At 40.4% G+C, this 21,741-nt stretch overlaps 1 protein-coding gene across 2 annotated transcripts in view; it reads right to left on the minus strand.

Annotated features, from left to right (window-relative positions):
- pebp4 (phosphatidylethanolamine binding protein 4) overlaps positions 1-21,741 on the minus strand; it is a 53,829-nt gene that overhangs the window by 25,118 nt on the left and 6,970 nt on the right. For both annotated transcript variants that reach the window (XM_006784044.2, XM_035905091.2), the window contains one exon: positions 5,138-5,236. In XM_006784044.2, coding sequence (XP_006784107.1) covers positions 5,138-5,236 — 99 coding nt within the window. The remainder of the gene's footprint in view (positions 1-5,137; positions 5,237-21,741) is intronic.

Genomic DNA, 21,741 nt, shown 5'->3' on the forward strand with positions numbered 1-21,741 from the left:
ACAATGCAATTATGTATGTTTATTTGCAATATTGGACAGGTATTTTGCTAAAACAAACTCTGAGGCTATTGCAGAGGTTAAAATTGAAAAGCTATTGTTGAGTGCTTCTTAGAGAGTAATGATCTGCAAAACTGACAGTTTTTGCAAAACTTCACATCAACTATAAACTTTGGATAAAGACTCATCACTGAGTGCACAGGCAGAAATGTCTCAGTGTATGTACAACACACAATATCTCCTGAAAAGACACACACTAAACAGATTCACAATAATGGTAAATAAGTACAACGAGAATCTGTTGTTGTTGTTTCAAAACAGTCTGTGCCAACATGCAACTGTTGTCCTCTTTTCTGTGTTTTTGTGGTCCTTTAAGATGAGGTGTTTAGAGTTAAAAAAAAATAAATAAATAAAAAAAAAAAAAGAAAGAAAAGAAAGAAAATGCTAAAAATTTAATGCTTTCAAGAGCTAAATGGTGAATGAAATGCTGCGAGGCATTGCACGTCTAATAGTTTGCAGATAAAGGACATCTTGAGGTGTGGAGCAGATGATCTCTGCAGGCCTCAGAACTCACAAACACAAAGCCAGCTGGTCTGACACAGTCACAATACTTCACTGTTTGTATTTGCCTGAGCAGCAGCAGAACGCAGGCAGTGTCCTGCTTTGGGAGCCACTACAACAGAGATGGATGTTAAAGCATGCAAGTCCCTCATGCACCATAATCGCGAATGCACGAGGGATGTGCATGCAACTGGCCTTCGATTAGTCACGAAGAGGAAGCTGATATGTGATGGCTTCCAATCCTCAAAACAGGACAGAGTGATCGGAGTCCAAACAGGCTACGAGGGGTCGTAAATCTCATGTCTTGTTTAAAGAAATGTATCTGAGCTTGGATGATGGCTGCTGCATGGTAGCCTTAGTGTTTCTGCTTCTGGTGGGTATAAACAGACTGTAGAATAACTGCAGAAAAATCCAATAATCATCTCTGTATTGCTTTTGCATGCTAAAAATACTGCAAAGTCACTGACACTGACTTAATATACTGAGTGTATCCCAGCTCAAAGTGCAAGGGGCACGGGACATCATGGACATCAGTCTTCATGTATGGAGCATTGAAAACAAAGTTGCAGGCATTCTGCTGCACAATGAACTAGATGAGAACATTTTAAATCATCTTTCCTGCACCATGTTTTATAAGAATATTTTTTTTAAATATCATTCCATATCGGACAATCTGCTGCCTGAATATCAGCTGATGATATTGGTCTGGCTATAATTATCTATAAAAACCTTTTTTTATCTCTTTCTAAACAGTGAGTGCAAAAGTGCATTAACTGTAGCACTGCTTTGCAACTTCATATTGCATCATGTTGACTCAACATGCACCAAAACTATAATGAGAGTATTAGCAAGTAAAAGTAACACCCAGTGCAGTATTTATATAAGCTCTATTCAGGTACTAATGATTTGCTTGTTATAGTAATTATTGCTGCGAGTCCGTACCCGAACATCTGTATTGATTTAGTCTCTGGGAGAGCAAAGAGAGGGAGGGAGAGGCTCACAATCTGGAATTCGACTTCGAGAGCGAGACAACAATCTGTTGATGGTTATTTTGGTAATTGTCCACAATTGATGAAAAAACCCCAAAAAACAACAACAACAAAAAAACCCAGCGTGTGCTGCAGAAGATTCTAAATGATTGTTACTGTTGTTCAGGGGGTCAGGGAAAATGGGCAGTCGCAATGAAAAATGCATATAGAGCATCTAATAATGCGAGCTCTCACAGAAAAGTGGACAGCTGGTGAGAGAAGACAAGACACCCAGCCACACAGTTTACACTTAATTGCTGGAGTGAATTGTTCTTGGCAGCCAAAAGTAAAGATGTGATATGTGATACACAGTTAAATAAAAGATTTAACACCTGACAAACATTAAAATATGATTGTCTTCAAATTGTATTTGTACAGTTGTTCGGCATGTTTATAAATGTTTGCTGATGCTGTTGGATATAGTTACATTTATTTTGGGCTTTTTTTTCCTACTGTGTCAGGCACAAATAACAGCTCGACCCAGTTGGGTTTATTTTGAAAAATGACAAAGGAGCTAAAACGGAGGGACTACTTAACGCGTAGTTAAAACCAGAATCTGACTTAATGCTGTTTGTTTAACACAGACTTTAAAGCACAGCTACAATCCAAGCCAAATAGTTGAAGCAAGTCGTTTCCTAAATCTCAGTTTAGCTAAACCCACACTTTAGTAATTTGGTTTATTATCCCACACTTGGTTCTTTGATAGCAGGCAGACTCATAATTATACGGATGTGTTCTCTCATTTATCAACGTATCAAAACTGCTGTCAGGATTTTTTCCCCCCATTTAACTTAACTAGCTTGGCCCACAGTTGTTATTAGTCTCTGGCTCTCTTCCACAGTGTGTCTTTTGTCCCTCCCCCTCACCCCCAACTGGTCGCAGCAGATAGCCGCCCCTCCCTGAGTCTGGTCTGCTGGAGGTTTCTTCCTGTTAAAAGGAAGTTTTTCCTTCCCACTGTCTCCAAGTGCTTGCTCACAAGAAGTTGTCTGATTGTTGAAGCAACTGATGTTGTGATTTGGTGCTATATAAATAAATTTGAATTGAACTGAGCTTTAGCAAAATCAGGACTGAGCTGTATTTTCTGGTTTGAGTAAACCACACTTGGATGTGCCACAGATTTTACAGCAGGGCTTTGGACCGACACCAGCTTGTGACCCCTGAAGCTGGTTTTGTGTCTGAAACCAGAGACCTTTTATGCACAAGGCAAATATGTTAATCGCAACAACACAATGTCATTATCTTAAGATTTCTATTGATAATCATTCCAAAAGAAAGACATCTGCTACTTGGTTGGTCCGGTCGGCCTGATAATGATCACACTCTGATTCACAAGTATCCTTCTCAAGTGCGTCTTACACAGCAGTCACGTAATTAAAAAAAACCCTCAGCAGCATGTTTCGATAGGTGAACAGCTGAACATGCAGAGCAAGGTAAGGTGAGGAACCTATCTAAACACAAGGTACTGTAGCAGGTCTTTGCTGTGCTATCATTGATTCTCTAATGAGACTTTGGTGGAGATATCGGTGTAAATCTGTAGCGCCTTGCTGCTCAGTCCAGCCTGACCTCACTTTATTCTCAGTTAAATTAAAGAAATGTTTTTCTTCATAACTCCGGATATGGATAAAAAACAAAAACAAAACAAAAAAACTCCACACTAATTATGGAAACATCCTCATCTAGGGCAAGATTGCATGACCTTGTGCTAATGAATATATATGAAAAGACTATGGCTGCTGCAGCTCACACCATCTGACGAGTGAGGATCAAAACACTGATCCCTTTGACATTTGAAAGCATGACCCCTGACTTCAGCTAAAGAAACTTTCCTTTCAGAGTAATCTACCATCAAACACATTGTTACAAATAACTAGTGAATGTCAAATATTAGCACACAGAACTTTTTATTTTAAATTCACATGAAACAATAATGCAGAGAATAAATTTAAAAAAAATCCTCAATCATATTTGACTGTGACTCTAGTCTTTTCTTTCTGAATTACATATACTTATGCATTCATTCAAAAATTGACCGACATTGCTGTCAAAACCGCTGAACCAAATCAAAATCCAATACATTCACATCGGCACTTCAAAACCAAAACTGAGATTTTATGATGTCACCTAGGCACCCTGGTCAATTAAACACCTCCCACTACAGTTGGCATCACTCAAAAGGCTCATTAACCCTTCTGACCAACCACCAGTCACAATCAGAAAAACATCCCATCACATTGGCCAATCCCTACATGGGCAACGCAGGTCAACACCCACACAAGTGACAGGAAATTGAATTGCTAGAGAAAATGTGCTCTGTCTGAGCACTTGAAAGACATTTGTTTATTCACAGCTAGTCGTGCAGCCAGGCAGACTTTATTGGCTTAAAAATAAGAAGCAAAGGTGATGCCTAATACAATTTTACAAAGTGCAAATCACTCTCTTTTTTTATATCATTGATGTATGTGAGAAATGTGAGGTAAATATTCATAGATTCCTTACAGTAAGCCAAAGTGTGGTTAAATAAACCAACTCTCACCAATGAGCTCAATCACAGAACGCACAGTCTATGTTTACTGCAGGTTTTCCAGAATATACATCCCAAATACATCACATTTGGATCTTCAAATCAATGTGCCGTTTACTGCGTGTACGACCACGCCTTATAAAAACGAAATGGCAGCAGTGATACATCGCTGAAGCGTCTTTGTGTGCTTGTTTCTTAGACCACTAGTCTTAATCTACCGAGTTGATCTCCCGGTTACCGGGGGATTATAAAATGTCGGCAAACCTCTAAATATTTGAGGCAATCAACAACTCAACATGCATTTGGCGTTAGAATGCAAGAATGTGAAAACACACAAACGAACGGATAAAAAGGAGTGAAATATGAAGAGAAATAAGGGGATCGGAGCTGTGCCCATTTCGGGGGTGTAAAATATGGAGAAGTGTGGATCATTGGGGGAGCTGCTCTGCCTGGGGGAACAGATGAAGGGAGGACATTCTGCCAAGATCTCTCCACTGAAGGGGGAGCTGAGGGACTGGAGCTCTATGGGAGAAAAGAGTGTGCGCCTCGCATGCTGCTCTCCTCAATCTCGGTCTCACACGCCTGCATTGACACATCCCAGGCTCTCTGCAGCAGAGGGAAATTGCTGCTGACAGGGCCTTGCAAACTTTCACAGCCATTTAGAAAGACTTACTCCCACACTTTTGTCACAGGCATTTATTGCACAAGATACATGATATGAAAAATTAACATTTTTCAAACTTGGCATCCTTTTTTTGAACCAAGTTAGGCTTAAAAACCATTCATAATTTTTCAGCCTTACGATCGGCCCCAGTGCAGATGTAAACACTACACATGCCAAGTGAGACCCCGAGATTATGAAAATGCACAATTTTCAAGATTTTTTTTTTTAAAACAGCCACGCGCTACATCATAAATTTGTACCCCATGAGTTTCTAATCCAATAACAAACACGGCCTGTGTCACCATCACCAAAACACAAGTCTTGTTTTTCCTTAAAGCAGCGCAATTTTTCAGAGTCTTAGGGTACCTGTATGTCCACGACCAACCAGTGCCTCCAGTAAGCAGATGTTGGCTTGCTGCGGTTTGGAGCATCAGGATCGACCATCACCAAGACGTACGTCTTTTTCTGCAAACAGAAGGAGATTCATATATTATTGATTTATTTAACACAGACAAAGTGTTTACCGCAGTGCCACGCACACTGTGATTGGCCCAGAGGCACTTTGAGCAACAGCAGTACCTGATCCCTTCTGCTTCCTAAACAGCCATGTGCCGTTTGCACATTACGTCGCCCAAGGCTTGACAACTGGAGTTGGTTTAGATACTCAAAAACACACACTTTATTTCTAAGCTTTACGTTACCCTATTTAATGCTGTGTGAATTCTTATTCTATTCGTAAAATGTATGCAGACAGCAAACAAAGCCAGAAGGGTGGGTTTTCTTCTGTGTTAACAGTCTTAATTCAGCTGCCAAGGTTAAAGTGCTCAAAGTATGAAGAAAGCTGTCCTAAAAAGGCAATGATACACATTGGAATACAGTAGCTGTGCTAATCACAAACTTATTCTTCCAACAAGTGAGCTCTGTTCCTTCACAGTTATTCTTAAAACTTCATATCATTACTGTGACATCAACAAAATGACAACGTTTTGGATCAGATACCAAATCCTCTCGTTAACATATTCACAGTAACTTTCTGCCACTTACCAAGTATCTTTATACCCCTCAATCTGTCAATGGATAAAGTGAGAGAAAAAGCATCTTAACTAACACTTGATCACAGTTATTGGACGTTGACTTGGCGGCTTAATTGCCGGAAAATCTTCATTCTGTCTGTCCCTAAAAGTTAGAGAATTATGAGAGCAGATTGAATTATTGCGAGAGCACATTTGTCATCCCTGGTCCAGTGCCCAAAATCTGCCAGACCATATGATGGGCTTTTTTTATTTTGTTCACTTCCTCTACAAACAGAGACATTAATCAAGGCTGTTTCAATCCTCGCTGTCCCCCTTACTGTATATCGTGCTTCCTACAGAGGCAATACCATAATGCTATCAGCTTTAATACACAGAGAACAGATGCATCGTTTCTTACATTCTCACGTCGGCTGCCAAATAACACTGTTGGGAAAGTCGGTGCAGGAAAACATTTTCCATGTAAACATAAATCTTACATTTCTGTTTGTTGTGTCCTATCAATACATTCGTGCAGGCCTGTGAAAATTATCCTAAGCCGATGTACTTGAATGAGATAAAGAAGTAGTCATGTATTTTTTCTGCAGATGCTCATTTTCAGAAGGATTCTCTGCCTACCTGACAAGCAGTAATAAGCGTAAACAACTAAGCCTAATAATAGGATAATACTGTAGTCTCAGTGATAGTGCCTGCAGGTAACATCCAGACACACCAGCAACAATAGAGCCTCCTCCACAGCCTGTCAAAAGTGACTCTATATCAGTGACCCCCCCCGGGCAGCTTACCAACCATGACCTGTTGCCTTCTCAAGAGTTGTAATCCTCATTTGTACATATTTGCTACCAGGCAAAGAAACTGTGATAATGTAGTTACACTAATATTTAAGTCAGACCCTGATGCATTCAGAAATAACATGGTTTCTAACAACAGATGCACACACCACACACACGCGTGCACGTAGACACACACGCGTGCACACAATGACTAAAAGGGGGGGAATTTTAAGCATTTAAATTAAAAATGACCTCCAGTCACAATTACCATTGAAAGAAATTGCACTTCATTGGATATTTCACGAAGGTTACCATGGATGGAAAGACACCGAACGGGACAGGTTTAGTCTTCTGAATGCCAAATTTAGAACAACACTGAGAACATTTCACATTAATTTCCAACCATAACAACAAAAACACCGCCTATTTATGGTGGGCACTGAATTTAAATGATTCCTGCATATATTTCTTGCTCGAATTTCTACCTGTAAGAATCTGTCGGGTCCAGCTGGCATGGGCAGCAAATAATACAAGAAGCTCCCTCCATGCTTGCACTTCACACATTGTGGCATGTACCCTTCTCTATTACGAGGACTTTTTTTTTTCTCCATCTGTCAAAATCCACATTAATTACGCGCAGATATGTGCGAAAGACTCCGGGGAAAAACAGATGCATATTCTGCCATCTGAAATTATTTAGCGGTGCTCGAACAAACTAAACGTATATCATAACATGTTTTAACGGGGGGGCTAATTGTCATAGCTGTACTATGGGAGGCACACATTTTTAAAAACATGCTAGAGTTTCTCATTAGTATTAATTATTAGTAATATCTGAGCCATGCTGATAATTTAAAATTCACTTCTGCTGCTTATGATATCTACGACTGGTTACGGTTCATTTTCTATATTTTGGACAACACAAAAATTTACATAGTGTTTAAGTATTCAGTTTCTTCCATATACTTAGCTTATACTTATAATTAGACTTTGCACAAAGGTGAGAGGTCAGCAACCCACTCGGTTATTCTTTGTAATGGGTACAGGCCTTGAAAAATGTCACAATATTCTCAGAGCTAAAGAAAGCAGAAGTGAAATCTGAAGAGGTGTTGGCCACAGACCACAGAGCTCCGTCAGGCCATTATACAAGTGGAGATGTGAGGGCCCCGGGTGCAAGCTGGAGGCGGGAAAAGATTGAGCTTGCATTCTCTTGGGATTAACCTCCCACTGCCTGCTGTGATCGCAGCAAAACGGCCCATTGAGACCACACCTTGGATGCCAGGGGGGTGCATCGGACCCTGAAGTCAACTGGGCACCTCGTTAATGGCTACTGGTCAGTTGCAGAAAGGAAAGGGGGGGGGGGGGGGGGGTGCTGAATAATATACAAATTCTATGCCTCTTTGTGATTTTATGTAATAGAATTGTACATGTGATATTTGTTAAATTACATGTATGCCAATAGCATAGAATGGATATAGTATTTGCAAAGCAGGAGATGTCAAAGAACAAAGGCAGAGGAAATCTGGTGTCTCTCTGGATGCATACTGTATTACCTTTGAGTGAACTCTGCTGGGGATGAGAATCAGAAAGGATGGGTAATCGCTGCTCTCGTAGAGCCTGCCTGGGCTATCGAGCCCAGTTCTGCTAACTGATGACACCACGGAGGGCGAGAGTAAGTTAGCGAGAGGGAGGGAGGAAGGAGAGGCCCCTCTGTGAGTTTACAAGTTCATGCTTTATCCCTGACCCAATCCCAAACTGTGTCGTCCGTGCAGCTGCCTATTAATACATCCTTCGCTTTATCCTCCCAGCTCTTCGTTTCCTTCAGCCTCTGCGCACAGAACCTGTAACGTTTCATTAAATGGTCAACAGTGCTCACTGCTCGACCCCGAGCAAAGCAATGCATCGATCCCAAATCCTTGTTTAAGCAGCAAAAACACTTGAACTCATTTGGTAATTAACAGGTATCTGTGTTGTGATTAAGAGACGGCGATGGCTTAACAACCATCGACTGCAGCTTATAACGAGGTTCAAAGATCATTCTGTGAATACAGAAAAACAGGAACTGTAGAACACGACTGCAGAAGTAAATTTATCAGAGGGCAGAGAAAATGAGTCTCCACCTAATCAGCTGTTCTGTTCTTTGTACAACCAAACAAGAGTAATGGCATTTTACTTACTAACAATGTGTATAAAACCATATCAAGTGAAGTCACAGAGAAAAGTTGAGTGGACTTTTACAGTAGGGACACAGAGATGAGGTCTCCTTATAGAATCATGATAGCAGGGAGAGGGACAGACGGGTGAATGATGGGGAAGGTTAACAGTGGTAAGACTGTTGGGGTCAGAAGATGAGGTTCATACTGGTGACGAAGAGGTCAGAGGTCAGCCAGGCAGAAGTAATTGGATCCTTACCAGAAATATGTGGGACATACAGCCAAAGATTAGATGGAAAAGGAGCGCTGCAGCATTCACCTAGAGGTCACTGACCTTACAGGTAAGGAGGCCCCTCATCGTCATTAATAGCAGCCCATCCCCCAATGCTCATCGGCAGAAGCTTGGGAACCTCATTTTCCTCACTGCTAGCAGCGTTTTAAAACCCTCTTCATAGTCAGCCATAGAGAGCACGCTGGTAATCTGCACCACAGGAATTGGGTGAGAGACAAAGAACATCAAACGATATCTTTTTTTGCAGCGATTAAACGGTCTTGTCATGTCTACAGAGACTCTAGGACCACTTTTACAGTTCACTTAAGGGAATGAGGTTGTTGAGCCGAATTATGGGTAATGTAGTATCCCAATTGGGTTTTTTTTGTTTGTTTTTTAAAATACAGACAATATATTTCCTTATGTGGCCTAAAATATATGTCTGAGCTCTGGGCTGAACATGGTTCTCCAATGGCAGCTCCGTACCAGACCATAGGGAGCTATGGACTGCCCGTCTACCTGCAAAGAGTACCTGTTGCCAGGCAGTGTCCAAAGTGTGTGATACGTGGTTTGGTACTTCAGCCAGACACGGAGAGGAGCAAAGTATGAAAAATGAAAAGTGTCCACTGCAGCAACTGTTTGTAGTCTTTAAAAGATTCTTCATTCATCCATCCAATTAAATCCAAATCACAACAGTCCCCTTAAGGTACTTTATATTATTAATGAACAAACCTCCAATAAAAACCCCAACAATCAGATGACCCCCTATGAGCAAGCACTAGGCAACAGCGGGAAAGAAAAACTCCTTTTTACCAGGAAGAAACCTTCACCAGAAATAGGCTCAAGGAGGGGAAGCCATCTGCCCAGACTGGTGGTGGCCGAGGGAGGAAGACAGGACAAAAGGCAAGAGAGCCAGAGCTTAATAAGAACCATTTAATTAATACATAGTGTTGTGTAAACACACGGTGAGTGAAGAAGAAATACTCAGTGCACCAGCCCTATTGCAAGTCTGCAGCGTAACTAAGGGAAGGTTTAGGGTCACTTGATCAAGCCCTATCTATAATGAGCATGTCAAATCAACTCTTCACCTCTTTTTCTGACTTATTAAAGCAGAGAAGAAGTTGTGAAATGCCACCTTCAGAATCAGAACTGGGTCTGGTTTTAAGGTGACCAACATCAGACGTGTTGACATTATAACAGAAACAGTGTTGTTAAAAAAACAAAAACATAACTATAACACATACAAAGTTCATCACTTAGCTTTTTGCATGTGCTTTGAATATTCTCCTTAAACTATTACAAACAGTTATAAATAGTATAAATTCTCTGACTCACACTTGAAACTGACCTTTAAAGTCAGAGTTTCTATTTAAAAAACATTTGGTCATTTTGCTCTAATAACCTTTAGTACATATTTACTATATGGAAACATGACCTGCACGCACTAAAGCATTATTAGTAGTTTGTAAAGTTGGCCTGCAGAATTTCCTGTGAGCCAATACATTCATATTTAGCCATTCTTACTAAGCCCAACTATAGTTTTTATTTCTATTTTTTATAAAACATTTGCACTAAAAGATATTATTTACACTTTAAGATATATAAAAAATTCCAATTTATGCTCCATTTACATCCTTGCCTCCTCCACTAGTGTCTCGATCGTAGAATCGAGAGCATGATGAAACTAGACTAAGACAGAAAACCACTTCCTAAAATAGAGCTTTATATCTCTACATGAGGTCATAAAACCCACAAGGTTCTTTTTAGATTACATCTAAACATAACCTAAAAAAAAACAAGACCTTTGCATGTTTAGACACAAAAAGTTCTTGGTTTAAGGTTAGGCAAATTTTAAGGTTGTGGCTAAATACCTTACAGGGGTATGAACAGAACTAAAATATTGTCTCAGCATGCTGCACTTTAATTTAATGTTTCTTTTTTGCCTCACTGTAAATGCTCACATTATGAACCCACACATGAACGTGGGGTTTAAATAAGTCTTAAGTTAGTAACTTTAACTACCAGATATCTTAGGTAGACAAAGTCAGCAACACATAAAGTCAATGCTTTGCCATTTAGAAGTAACCTGAGTCCTGACACTATTATAAACTCTGATACTGGTAATAGTTTACCACTCACATGGTTTATTGGCACAAATAAAGAATGCAAAGAGAACACCAATAGTTCTCTGTGTGTTCTTAAACGCCTCACACAGTGCGGGCTGCTCACTACCTCCAAACCTTCCTATTTTTAACTCAGCCTCCTCCCACACAGGAATGGAGTGTGAAGTGGCTTATAAATCCACACTTCGAGGAGCCACATGGTCAAAGCAAAGTCACATGTGGCTACAAACGCAGATTCTAGGCCTAAAGACAACATAGCTACTAGATGCCCGCTAAGTAGCTAAACAGATGAGTGAGCGAGCTATGAGGAGGTTGCAGTTCAAGGGGACTGAGCGGAATATGAAACACAAGTTTACATAATTGCATAATCACGTTTTCTGTTTGAACATACAAATATGCTAATATGGTACATTTGAATCTAATTAGCACACGGCGCAAGGCTATACGAGACAATGCAATTACATTCATAGCCTATAGTCTACCTAATAAATGTTACTACAGTGTGTGTTATTCAAGAGTCCTGAACAATGTGCATTATTTCAGCCTCCATAACCACAAATGAGCAGCTCTTGGATAAACTCTGGAAATTTTTAAATTCAGCCTAGCCTGAACTTTGTTTATAAAGCCTTGCACTTCTGGTGTGAACTTTGTAACTACTATGAAGCCATAGCTAACAGTAAGATAGTTCACAGTCTGATTGAAGCTTGAGGGGGTGAAGGAATTAGTAGCAGCCTAGGGAACCATTTCTGCATTTCTCTCAACACTGAAGACTTCTTTCACCGCACCATGCTTGCGAACACAGCCGTGCTCATGTTAAGCTTATTAGTCACCCTGGATGCGATCTTGCTAGCTGAGGCTTTCAACACTTTCTACTGGTGGTTTTACACACATACACCTACTCACTGTCATGAAAGCATTTCTGCAAATGCACATGCTCAGACACAGCAACAACCACTAACAGGTATTCTGAAGAAACATGGGGCCAGGTGCTTGGATGCGAGCATGAGATCCAACTAGTGCTAAATGAGGCAAGAGGGAAATATTTCTGTCACGTAGTTTGGCTGCCAAGAACACAGCGCAGTCAAACGGGGCAAATTACCTCACTGGACTCATATCCGTAATTAATCTGTCAAGCATGTCGCACGCTGAGAGTCAGATCTATTTTACCAGCAAGTGCTGCCTGAGAAAGTTAAAGGTGAGCACACTGTAATTATTTCTCCTGGATTTGGAAATCTAAATCAAGCACTTTAAGGTAATTGGTGGATGAAAAGTAAAACAATGCAGATCTATTTTGGATTTGCTAATAGTGTAAACGCAACCCAAAAACAGCAGGTTTGCACACATTATGTGAGATTTCAATTCTATAAATAATTGAAGCTCTTATTTAATCTCTATTTTAACAATCAAGTTTATCCTGGTAGGCACATTTTATTTATTTTAATGTTTGGGAGGAGATGAGGGGAAACAAATAATTAACATTACTGTTTTTGTTTTAACAGAACAATTGTTTTGGTCTCCCGTCATCTAACGCCACATGTTCAAGTTCTCAAGACAGGCTATTAATTGCGCATCGTGGTGGTAAAATAAATTGTAAGGGTTACAACGGTTACACTTCATGATGAACCATCATGCAGCAGACAAGAGTCTGAAGATGTTGGGAAACATGCTGCCTTGAAGGGAGACTAGTTGTAAGCACTCTGACACCCCATTCCTATTTGGCCATCGGAGCTGTTAAAGGTGTCAGGGCTGTTCACAGGCACTGCATGTTTCACCAGCCAAGATGGCTTCCACATTTTTTCTATCATGATTAATTATGGTTTCTGATGGTAGTACAGTGAGAAAGTGTAAATTATTCCCACATTTTCTTGTGCCCTCCGTTCAGTCACTGTTGTGTAGGAAGATGCTATTGACGCCATTCATGGATGGCGACCAAAAGGCATCTACATGGGGTGGCAAACTCTTGTGCCTATTAAGGGGTGGAAGTGGTGGTGGTGGTGGTGGGGGGGTGCTTGGCGTGTGGGCTGAACCTAGTCCAGACTGCCAGTTGACAGGGCCGGATTTTCCAGTATGGAAGAGTCTTGTTTCAGTGGGCGAAGCTGGGTGTTGGGAGACTGGGAGAGAGGACTGCCCAGGGCTTGGAAGCTTGAAACTGAATATTTCAAACAGACAAGCACCGTCTGTGTTCCAGTGTCACCAGCCCACCCGTCTGACAATCAGGTCCATGTCATCATGGGCTCTGAGTAATTCAGGGAGCACTCATATCACCTTAGAAGATATGGTGATTTCAGACGTCAGAGCAGTCAGCGGCAGAAATAGCACCGAATGATATTCAGCATGAAGTATGGAAGACAGTAAAGTACAGTAAAAATATTCACCTACAGGCAAAAGCGTTAAAACCACAGAACAGCAAAAGCTTGGTGAAATGCAACCACAATGCAGTGCTTTGCTTTGAATCCTTAAGAAAATGCACAATGTAGTCTTCAAACACACACACACACACATCCTGCGTACCCAGCACAGAAAATCCTTAGTTTTGGAGAACTGGTTGAAATAAAATAATTCGTCTGACAGATCATTTTGTGCGTGCTGATATATTTAGTGCTGTCAGAGAGGACATCACAGAGAATGGCACTTACATCACAATGCAAAAACTGTTATCAGAGGAGGTACAGGTTTATGGTTCAAGGGCTCGTCCATTCATAGAGAACAAGCTCAGCCTCTCTGCCTGACACACTGATAAAGACAGCACAAATAAAACAGCTCCACAGCTCCATCTTTGCCTCTCCCCAAGGGAATAATATATCACCCATCTGAATGTGGCACATATTGAATCATTTCCAGCGTTGATGATTCATTTGAATAAATCAGCCTTTTTTATTTTGCCAACTTGAACTGATAGTGAAATAAGGAAAACTGAAGTAACATTGTTAGATGTGAGGAAGGACAGGTGTTAGAGTGTTCTATAGGACTGGTAATCCTAATCCCCTTTCAAGCAACAATTAATGACTACAGCAATAATCTCCGCATATATGTTCCTGCAATTCCTTTTTAACTGTCAACCATAACCTGCCTAGCTCACATAGACGAAATCCAGGGGGATATGTCGCTGCAGGCAGATAGGATCTTATCCTGGATTTGCATAGATAAATGCACAGCAATAACTCGTGCAGGGACAGATATGGTTTTGACCTGCGATGTGTCATCCATCTGACCATGCACTATTGACCGAACCTGCTCTGGGGAGTTTCGAAAGAAACCGCCGGGCCAGAAAAAGAGGTCCGCACGTTATCTGCATTAATTCTTAACAAATATCAAATATTTAAAGTGGAAAGAAAAATTAAATATGGAAGCTTCCCAAACAAAAACTTTCAATGTCTTCCACAAAAAAAGCTACGGATACACAGGATCAGCCTATCGGCAAATATGAAAAATCAGCAGCTTGTGCAATGAAAGGGTTATATCCGTATTCAAGCTAAGAGACATACTCTAACATACACAGACACAAATCCTGTTGAGCTGAGCTGAGCAGAGATACCCTACCAGCCCTCCAAGGCACAATTAGGATTTCACGGGGGGAAGAAATCTACATTCCTGCACACATGAAAAAAGTCCTTTCTCCCTCCTCACAACAATATCAACTTTTTACTCAAGGAAAAACCTGAAGCACCACTCGATAGGATTTGGACAAAGAAATATAAAAAAAAACAAAGCCAGGAAAAAAAATATCTAAATTTAAGCTGCAGTTGTTAAAAAAAAAAATATTATGGTTGAGGAAAATCCAGTCCTAAGCCTCCCAGTTCCAATCAATTTCTTCTATTCTGCGTGCTATGAAAAGAAGCTACCACTCATAGTTTGTTTGAAGTGGAGCTTTGCTACGTTCAACAACATTTATCTGGATACCCTCAGCGCATGATTTTAACACCTGTCAGACATTTAGTCCAAGTACAAGAGGTCAAGTAGCTGTTTGAATATGAAAAGAGATAAACCAAAACAATACATTCCATTCCACGAGCCACAATCCTAATAAGTGCACACATTCACAGGAACACAGTCAAGTCATTAGGACAGGAACATACAGCATGTTCTATGTGAGAGTCTCAATGATCACTGTCTGTTGTGTCTTTCCTGTCCAGTAATATCTTCAGGAACCTACATAAAAATTATATTGTTTAGTAAGCAGCAAATGCATTTCCTGAAACCTATATCTGCATGTTAAATGTAACAACACAGTTCAGAGTTCTTCTTCTTTTGGGAAAAGAAAACATTTATAATGAGTCATCAGTGTTTTATTACAATCTAGATCATTAGTTTCATTGTAAAGGATCCATTATTCATCGACATAACAACACTATTACGCTCTTTTCATGCCGTGTTGTATATGATCTGGAATTGTGCTCTGCAATCAAATCTCTACATAAATGCATAAAATTTAAGAGATTAGAGTTATAACAGTTACTATACTCATAACTGATGTGTCATTATCACAAGTAAGTCGGCAACTAGTCTCATAAATAAGTTATTTGTAGGGCTGTTTGATAAAATGATATATATCGGATGACGACGTCTATCGTTTCATTTTACGCTATCGTTTGTTTCGTGGTGTCGCAAAATAAACTCTTTACGGCAATATTTTTTCACCGTTTTGATGGTCACTGTAGTGGCTATATTAATTTCTTAAAGTTCTCTCTTTCTCTTAGGACGGACAAGCGCCTGTTTTTATGCGTTGTGGTTAGCAACAACGACGGTAACACCATCGCGTGTCTGCTTGTTTATGTTCCACATAAACCTTTCACAATAAAGCTCAAGATCCTGTTGAGACTTTTCAAAATAAACTGAATCACATGAAAGAGCAGATTATTTACGGATGAGAAGTAAAAAAAACCCGCCAGGTGCTAAAAAATAAACCTTAGACTCAAACGTTAGAACAGGCTTTTTCCCGCAGCAAGCTGTGTAATAAATACTCACACAATTTATCCTGTCTTCCTTCTCTCACCCCAACTGGTCGCAGCAGATGGCCGCCCCTCCCTGAGCCTGGTTCTGCCGGAGGTTTCTTCCTGTTAAAAGGGAGTTTTTCCTTCCCACTGTCGCCAAAGTGCTTGCTCATAGGGGGTCATATGATTGTTGGGCTTTTCTCTGTATCTATGAAGCGCCTTGAGGCGACATTTGTTGTGATTTGGCGCTATATAAATAAAATTGAATTGAATTGAATTCAAAGAAAATGGCGGCTGTTACAACTTATGTCTAAAAATGTCTAGTTTCATGCATCGGTTAAAACACTCGACTCCAGCTACATGACGCGCAGCTGGAAACACTTCCCGCAAGTTGAGCTGCCCGAGATTCAATGAATTTACAAAAATGTTACATTTTTGTGATTTATATCATTATCGGACGATAGAATTCTTATATCTTGATATGAGATTTTGGTCATATCGCACAGCCCTAGTTCTTTGAGTAATTTTTCTAGCTAATCTACCCAAATTAGACAAGATTCTGTTTCTCAGGAGAGAGTATTTGCCGCATTGATTTAAGTGATGTCCAAATAACCCAAATAACACAGTTTGTCTGTCTGTCTGTTAGCAGTTAAGCAGTCCAGTTTTCAAGATGCCTTGTTTACATTTTGTGAGATGGTAGATACCAATAACAGCTTGAGCTGATTTTATTTTGGTGACAATCAGGTCATGGTTAAGGTCACGCCCTTTGGAGGGAGTTGTGCTCTCTGAGTGCTCTTGTTACAAAATACTTCATGCCATGTATGTGTGACAAACAAAACCTTTTTTAATGTGTCATCACTCTAAAATGACACACGTAAAGGTGAAACCACACAGGCCATGAGTGACCTGTTTTTTTTACCCTGTATGCAGCTATGTGGTATCAGGTCAGCTACACTGCACCATAAAGGAGAACTTTAATATTCCCTCAACAGTAACACTTAAAGGTTTTGTGGTCAAAGCTTCGCATTTATTCGTTCATTTTTTCCCTTCCCCTCACCCAGTTGCGGCAGAGGGCTCTCCCTCTGCTGGAGGTTTCTTTCCTGTTAAAAGGGAGTTTTTCCTTCCCGCCGTCACCAAGTGCTTGCTCATAAAGGCTCATTCTATTATTGGGGTTTTCTTTCTGTATTATTGTAGGTTTTTGCCTTATATATAAAGCACCTTGAGGTGACTGTTGTTGTGATTTGGTGCTATATAAATAAAATTCAACTGAATTGCATTCCTAACGCATCACTTCAAAAATAGTACAAGTACCGTGAGAAAGTATAAGCCCCTTCCTGATTTCTTGTTTTTTTTGCATATTAGTCATACTTAATGTTTCAGATCATCAAACAAATTTTAATATTGGTCAAAGATAACCCGTGTGAATACAAAATGCCATTTTTAAATGATGATTTCATTCATTAAAGGAAAAAACCTATTCAAACCCATCCGGTCCTGTCTGAATTTAACCACATCTTTTAAAAAAAAAAATGTTGACCACAATGTCACATTTAACTTTGACACACATTAAGCTAAATACCACGATGACAATGGATGGTCAAAGACTTCAGCTACAATAAATATCTCCAAGTGTAAACTCTTAGCTCTCCTGATGAGATCTGGCAACACTAATGCCCTCAGGCACATCCATAGAGCATTATGCCAAGTAAGGACATTAGCAATACTCAAGTTTGACCAGGACCTTTTAGTTGGCCGGCTTGTGAAGTGGTGTTTTAAGGAAAAAACACATTTTAACTGTCACAACTGATTCTCAGATTTGTGTCGCGTCTGAAGAAAAGGTTAAGCACATCATCTATCTGAAAATGCCCAAATCTGCAGTCGGGCATAAACTTGGCACCCAGATATATCATGCCATCACTACGCTTTGGTTTTCTCATTATCCATACCTCTTATGACATTCACAGAAAGAAACAAAGCATCCTGCCAACACCTACTCTGTGAGAGAGCTCTTTCAGTTCAGCTCAAAAGCTGAGAGCTCCAAACCTCCACACCACAGTGTGGGCAGTGCTGGCAGAGCCATGTGCCTAAGAACACTGACTGAGTGCAACAGTTGGACTAATAACAGAACAAAAAAATAAAAGTAAAATGGACGCACAGCGGGGACAGCCACAGCTCCACAGATGAGAAGCAGGTCGACTTCTGCCCACCTCCCTCTTTATGAGGAGCGGAAGGTGTCCACAATGCTTCTGAGGTCTTAGTGCCATGAGGGGCGGTGAGCTTGCAGCTTCAGCCACTTCAGGGTAAAGCAAATCACTTTAATATGTTAAGAAGATTAAGCTGGATAAATGTCTAGATACATTTTTTGAAAAGCCACGTAAATCTCTAGTGTTTTTATTTGGGGAGGGGTGGCATGTGAGTCAGTTGAGACGATCAACACAAACCCACCAAAACGCAACGCCATTGGGTGGAAAAAATTGGGCTTATTTGAGATTTTGCATTTTAAGCTTCTTGAATCTAAGACCATCCCACCTCTTTCTTATTATTTTTAACACCAACCTTTGGGACAACAAAACTAGGAAAGGGGGGGAGAGGAAAAAAACAAAAACAAAAAACACTGGTCACAGTTTCATGTGCTCTCTCGGCTTAGGCTCAGCCGTCTTATCTTGCTTATGCTGATTTTATAGCTTTAATTGCGCAGGTCAATGTTTTCCTTGAGACTGTTAATCTGCTGATAGCATGTAAAAAAAGAAATGCACAACAAAACTGAAAAAACAAAGGTTAAAGTTCAAGTTCTTTAAAATGTAGACAGCTGAAGGCCTTTTCAAGATCGGTTTTCAGGTAAATCATTAAAGTCACATTGATTAATTGAAGCGAGTGCATGCTAAATGTGGGACGGATGACTGACTTTCTTTGCTATCTTAAGAATTAGCAGTCTGAGGGTGTCCGCCTGTCAGCTCGCTGTGTTAGAAACATTGAGTGTGAAAATGAAAGGGAGAAATGGAACAAATAATGTAAAGGGATTAACAAATCATTTGCATAACATTTTCTCTGCTTCCAAACTACAGGGTAAGGAAATTGACACGGAAGACAGTTTTATCATTCCCTCAGATCAATCGACGCGCCAATGGACCTGACTGCAACGACAGCGAGCAGCCTTCTAATGTCAAACGCAACCTAACTTACCTCAAAAAGCAGTGAAGAAAAAAGGAAAGTGTAACTAAACAAGTTGGGAGAAACGAGAAACACCAGAAGAACATTCTCCGAAAAACTTAAATAGAGTCTGTCTTTGAAAAGATACTTTGCCTGAGCCAAACATGTATTAACCTGTTTTTTTTTTCTTCTTACACTCTTTCTCCCCATCTCGAGTTTAAGACAATAAGACCACTGGGGAGATGAAGGGGATGGCATTATGGAGAGTTAAGCATTATGAGCAGCCCTGAAGCTGTTCTTAAAGAAGGTGAATCAGAGGATTGGGACACAGCTGTAACTAAACCCCTGTGCCGGACCACAAATGAGAAGCACAAAACATTTTGGGCAAAATGCCACTAAGCCAAGCTTCTGGGTCTTAAGTAAACTTCACTTGATCACTTATAACTTTGCGATTACTTAGTCGTAAAACAAAAGAAGCTGTCCAAGAAAAGGGGGGGGGGAGTCAATTACCTCAGTTTCACACATAGGCACCTCAGTAAATCTGTCTGGAAAGTTTCAAGTCTCTAGTTACCCTTTTTATATTTAAGACGCAATATTCTACGACTAAGTATTTAAAGGAAAGTTTCTAGTTTATTCTACCTCCGCTTCCCCCCCCCAAGCTGGACAGAACACATTAAGGAAAATGTGCACGTTTCTCACTGTGTCAAAGCACAACCGAGTCGTCTGCAGATCTTACAGTGATTCTCTGGCAAATGTTAGGTTTCTGTGGCTCATATAAATAGAAATTTAATCTTGTATGTTTGTCTAAGTATCCACAGCAGACGCACTTCCCATGCAGATTATGAATCTCTGAACAGATCTCGCAGTCAATGTATATGAACCGACGAGAGAGCGAGAGAGAGAGTTTCTGTGTGAATATTGAATAATAATGAGGCAGCACAGGTTCAGGTGGTATTTTTATTAAAGACCTGCTGCTTCGCTAAGTCGTCGCTATTACCTTTGCGCTGAGGCAAGTTTGAATCTAATTAACGAATTTCACAACTGTCGCCCATTGTCTTCAGTTGTTACGTTTTTAAAAATGAACGACAGCATTCATTTTTCCTGCCAAGGAAAAAATTGACCTTTAAAAACAAACAAATAAAAAAATGTCCAATCAATATAAAAGAAAAGTTCCTCTTAAATGTATGTTGGTAGGTTGAGCTGGCTTTAGATTTTAGAGCTTTGGTCAAACCGTGAATCATTTTCTCAAATTCAGCTTGCCTGCTTATAAGCCTGACCATTGTCAGTGGTAAGAGCATACCAGAGCTTCTTTAATCTGTTCTTATCCTCCCATTGATAACACAATACATTTTCATGGTAATTGAAATCATATTTTACTCACAGCCACTATATACAAGTACTGCTGCCTACGCTCTTAGAGCAAACGTAAGGTGAAGGAATGCCACGCTACTGCAACAACAGGGTACAAAGAGTAGCTAAAAAAAAAACAAATATACTATCATTACAGTGGATGGAAAAACAAACAAGAAAAGGTGGTAGAAATGAAAAATAAAAAGAAGTAAAAATGAGATATACAGGTGTCAGGTACAGTCTACATATAATTTCAAATAAACTGTTCTTTGTTTTTCAGACTTGCCAAATGAGGGCAAACCTTAAACCTCGCAGCTTCCTGTATAACTACCTCTGTTTTCACCTGTAGCGGTCCACATGCCACACACATGCTCCGTGAGATGCAAATTATTTTTCTTCTGTGCGAGGAGGAGGTTTATTGCCTCGCTTCATCGCAATAAATATGCATCATCAATCCAGCACTCCTAGTAGCACAAGGTTGGAATTCTTCCCCTCTTTAGAAGCTTGTGTGAATCATACATGTTGTGTAGTAATGGGCTGTGTCTGAATGGAGCGGGATACGGGTCAGCTTAACGGGGTGTTATGATGACAAAGGGGAACATTAGTTAAGGAAATAAACTCCCTGAATCCCAGCCAAACAGGCTGATTTTAATCCAGCAGAGCCAAAAACACCCACCCGATGACAATGAATATGCAATTAGATGGTACATGTTTCACTAACTGACCCTCAACTTTATATAAAAAGTGCAGGAAGTGCCGTGTTGGTTCAGCTAGATGTGCATCTTCTAGATTCTCTGCTGAATCAAGGCCATCACCTACGGAAAATAAAAACCCTTATCTTGCCACTATCACATCCCCAACATGAAGACCTATCAGGAATCCTGCATGGGTGGACATGTAGGCTTTCCTAGGAATGACAGGGTCTGTTAGAGAGGAACCCCACCCTCGCTTTCTCCAGCATGCCAACACAGAGGAGAGTGGGCAGCGCTGAGACGGCAGCCTGCCGTGGGCACTGCCAGGCTTAAAGCTGCCCTGTCGTCATCAGAGGCTTGCAGAAAAGAACACTGAGATTCACCAAAAAAAGAGGAGGGGGATCGTTGCATTTAAATCCTCTCTCAACGCCCCCACATGTTTTAGCAAAGCATAAAAATCATTCACGGAAAGAGAGAAAGCGAAAAAGAAAAAAGA

The sequence above is a fragment of the Neolamprologus brichardi genome, chromosome 12, assembly GCF_056152115.1.
Source record: "Neolamprologus brichardi isolate AB-2024 chromosome 12, ASM5615211v1, whole genome shotgun sequence".
NCBI lineage: Eukaryota > Metazoa > Chordata > Actinopteri > Cichliformes > Cichlidae > Neolamprologus > Neolamprologus brichardi.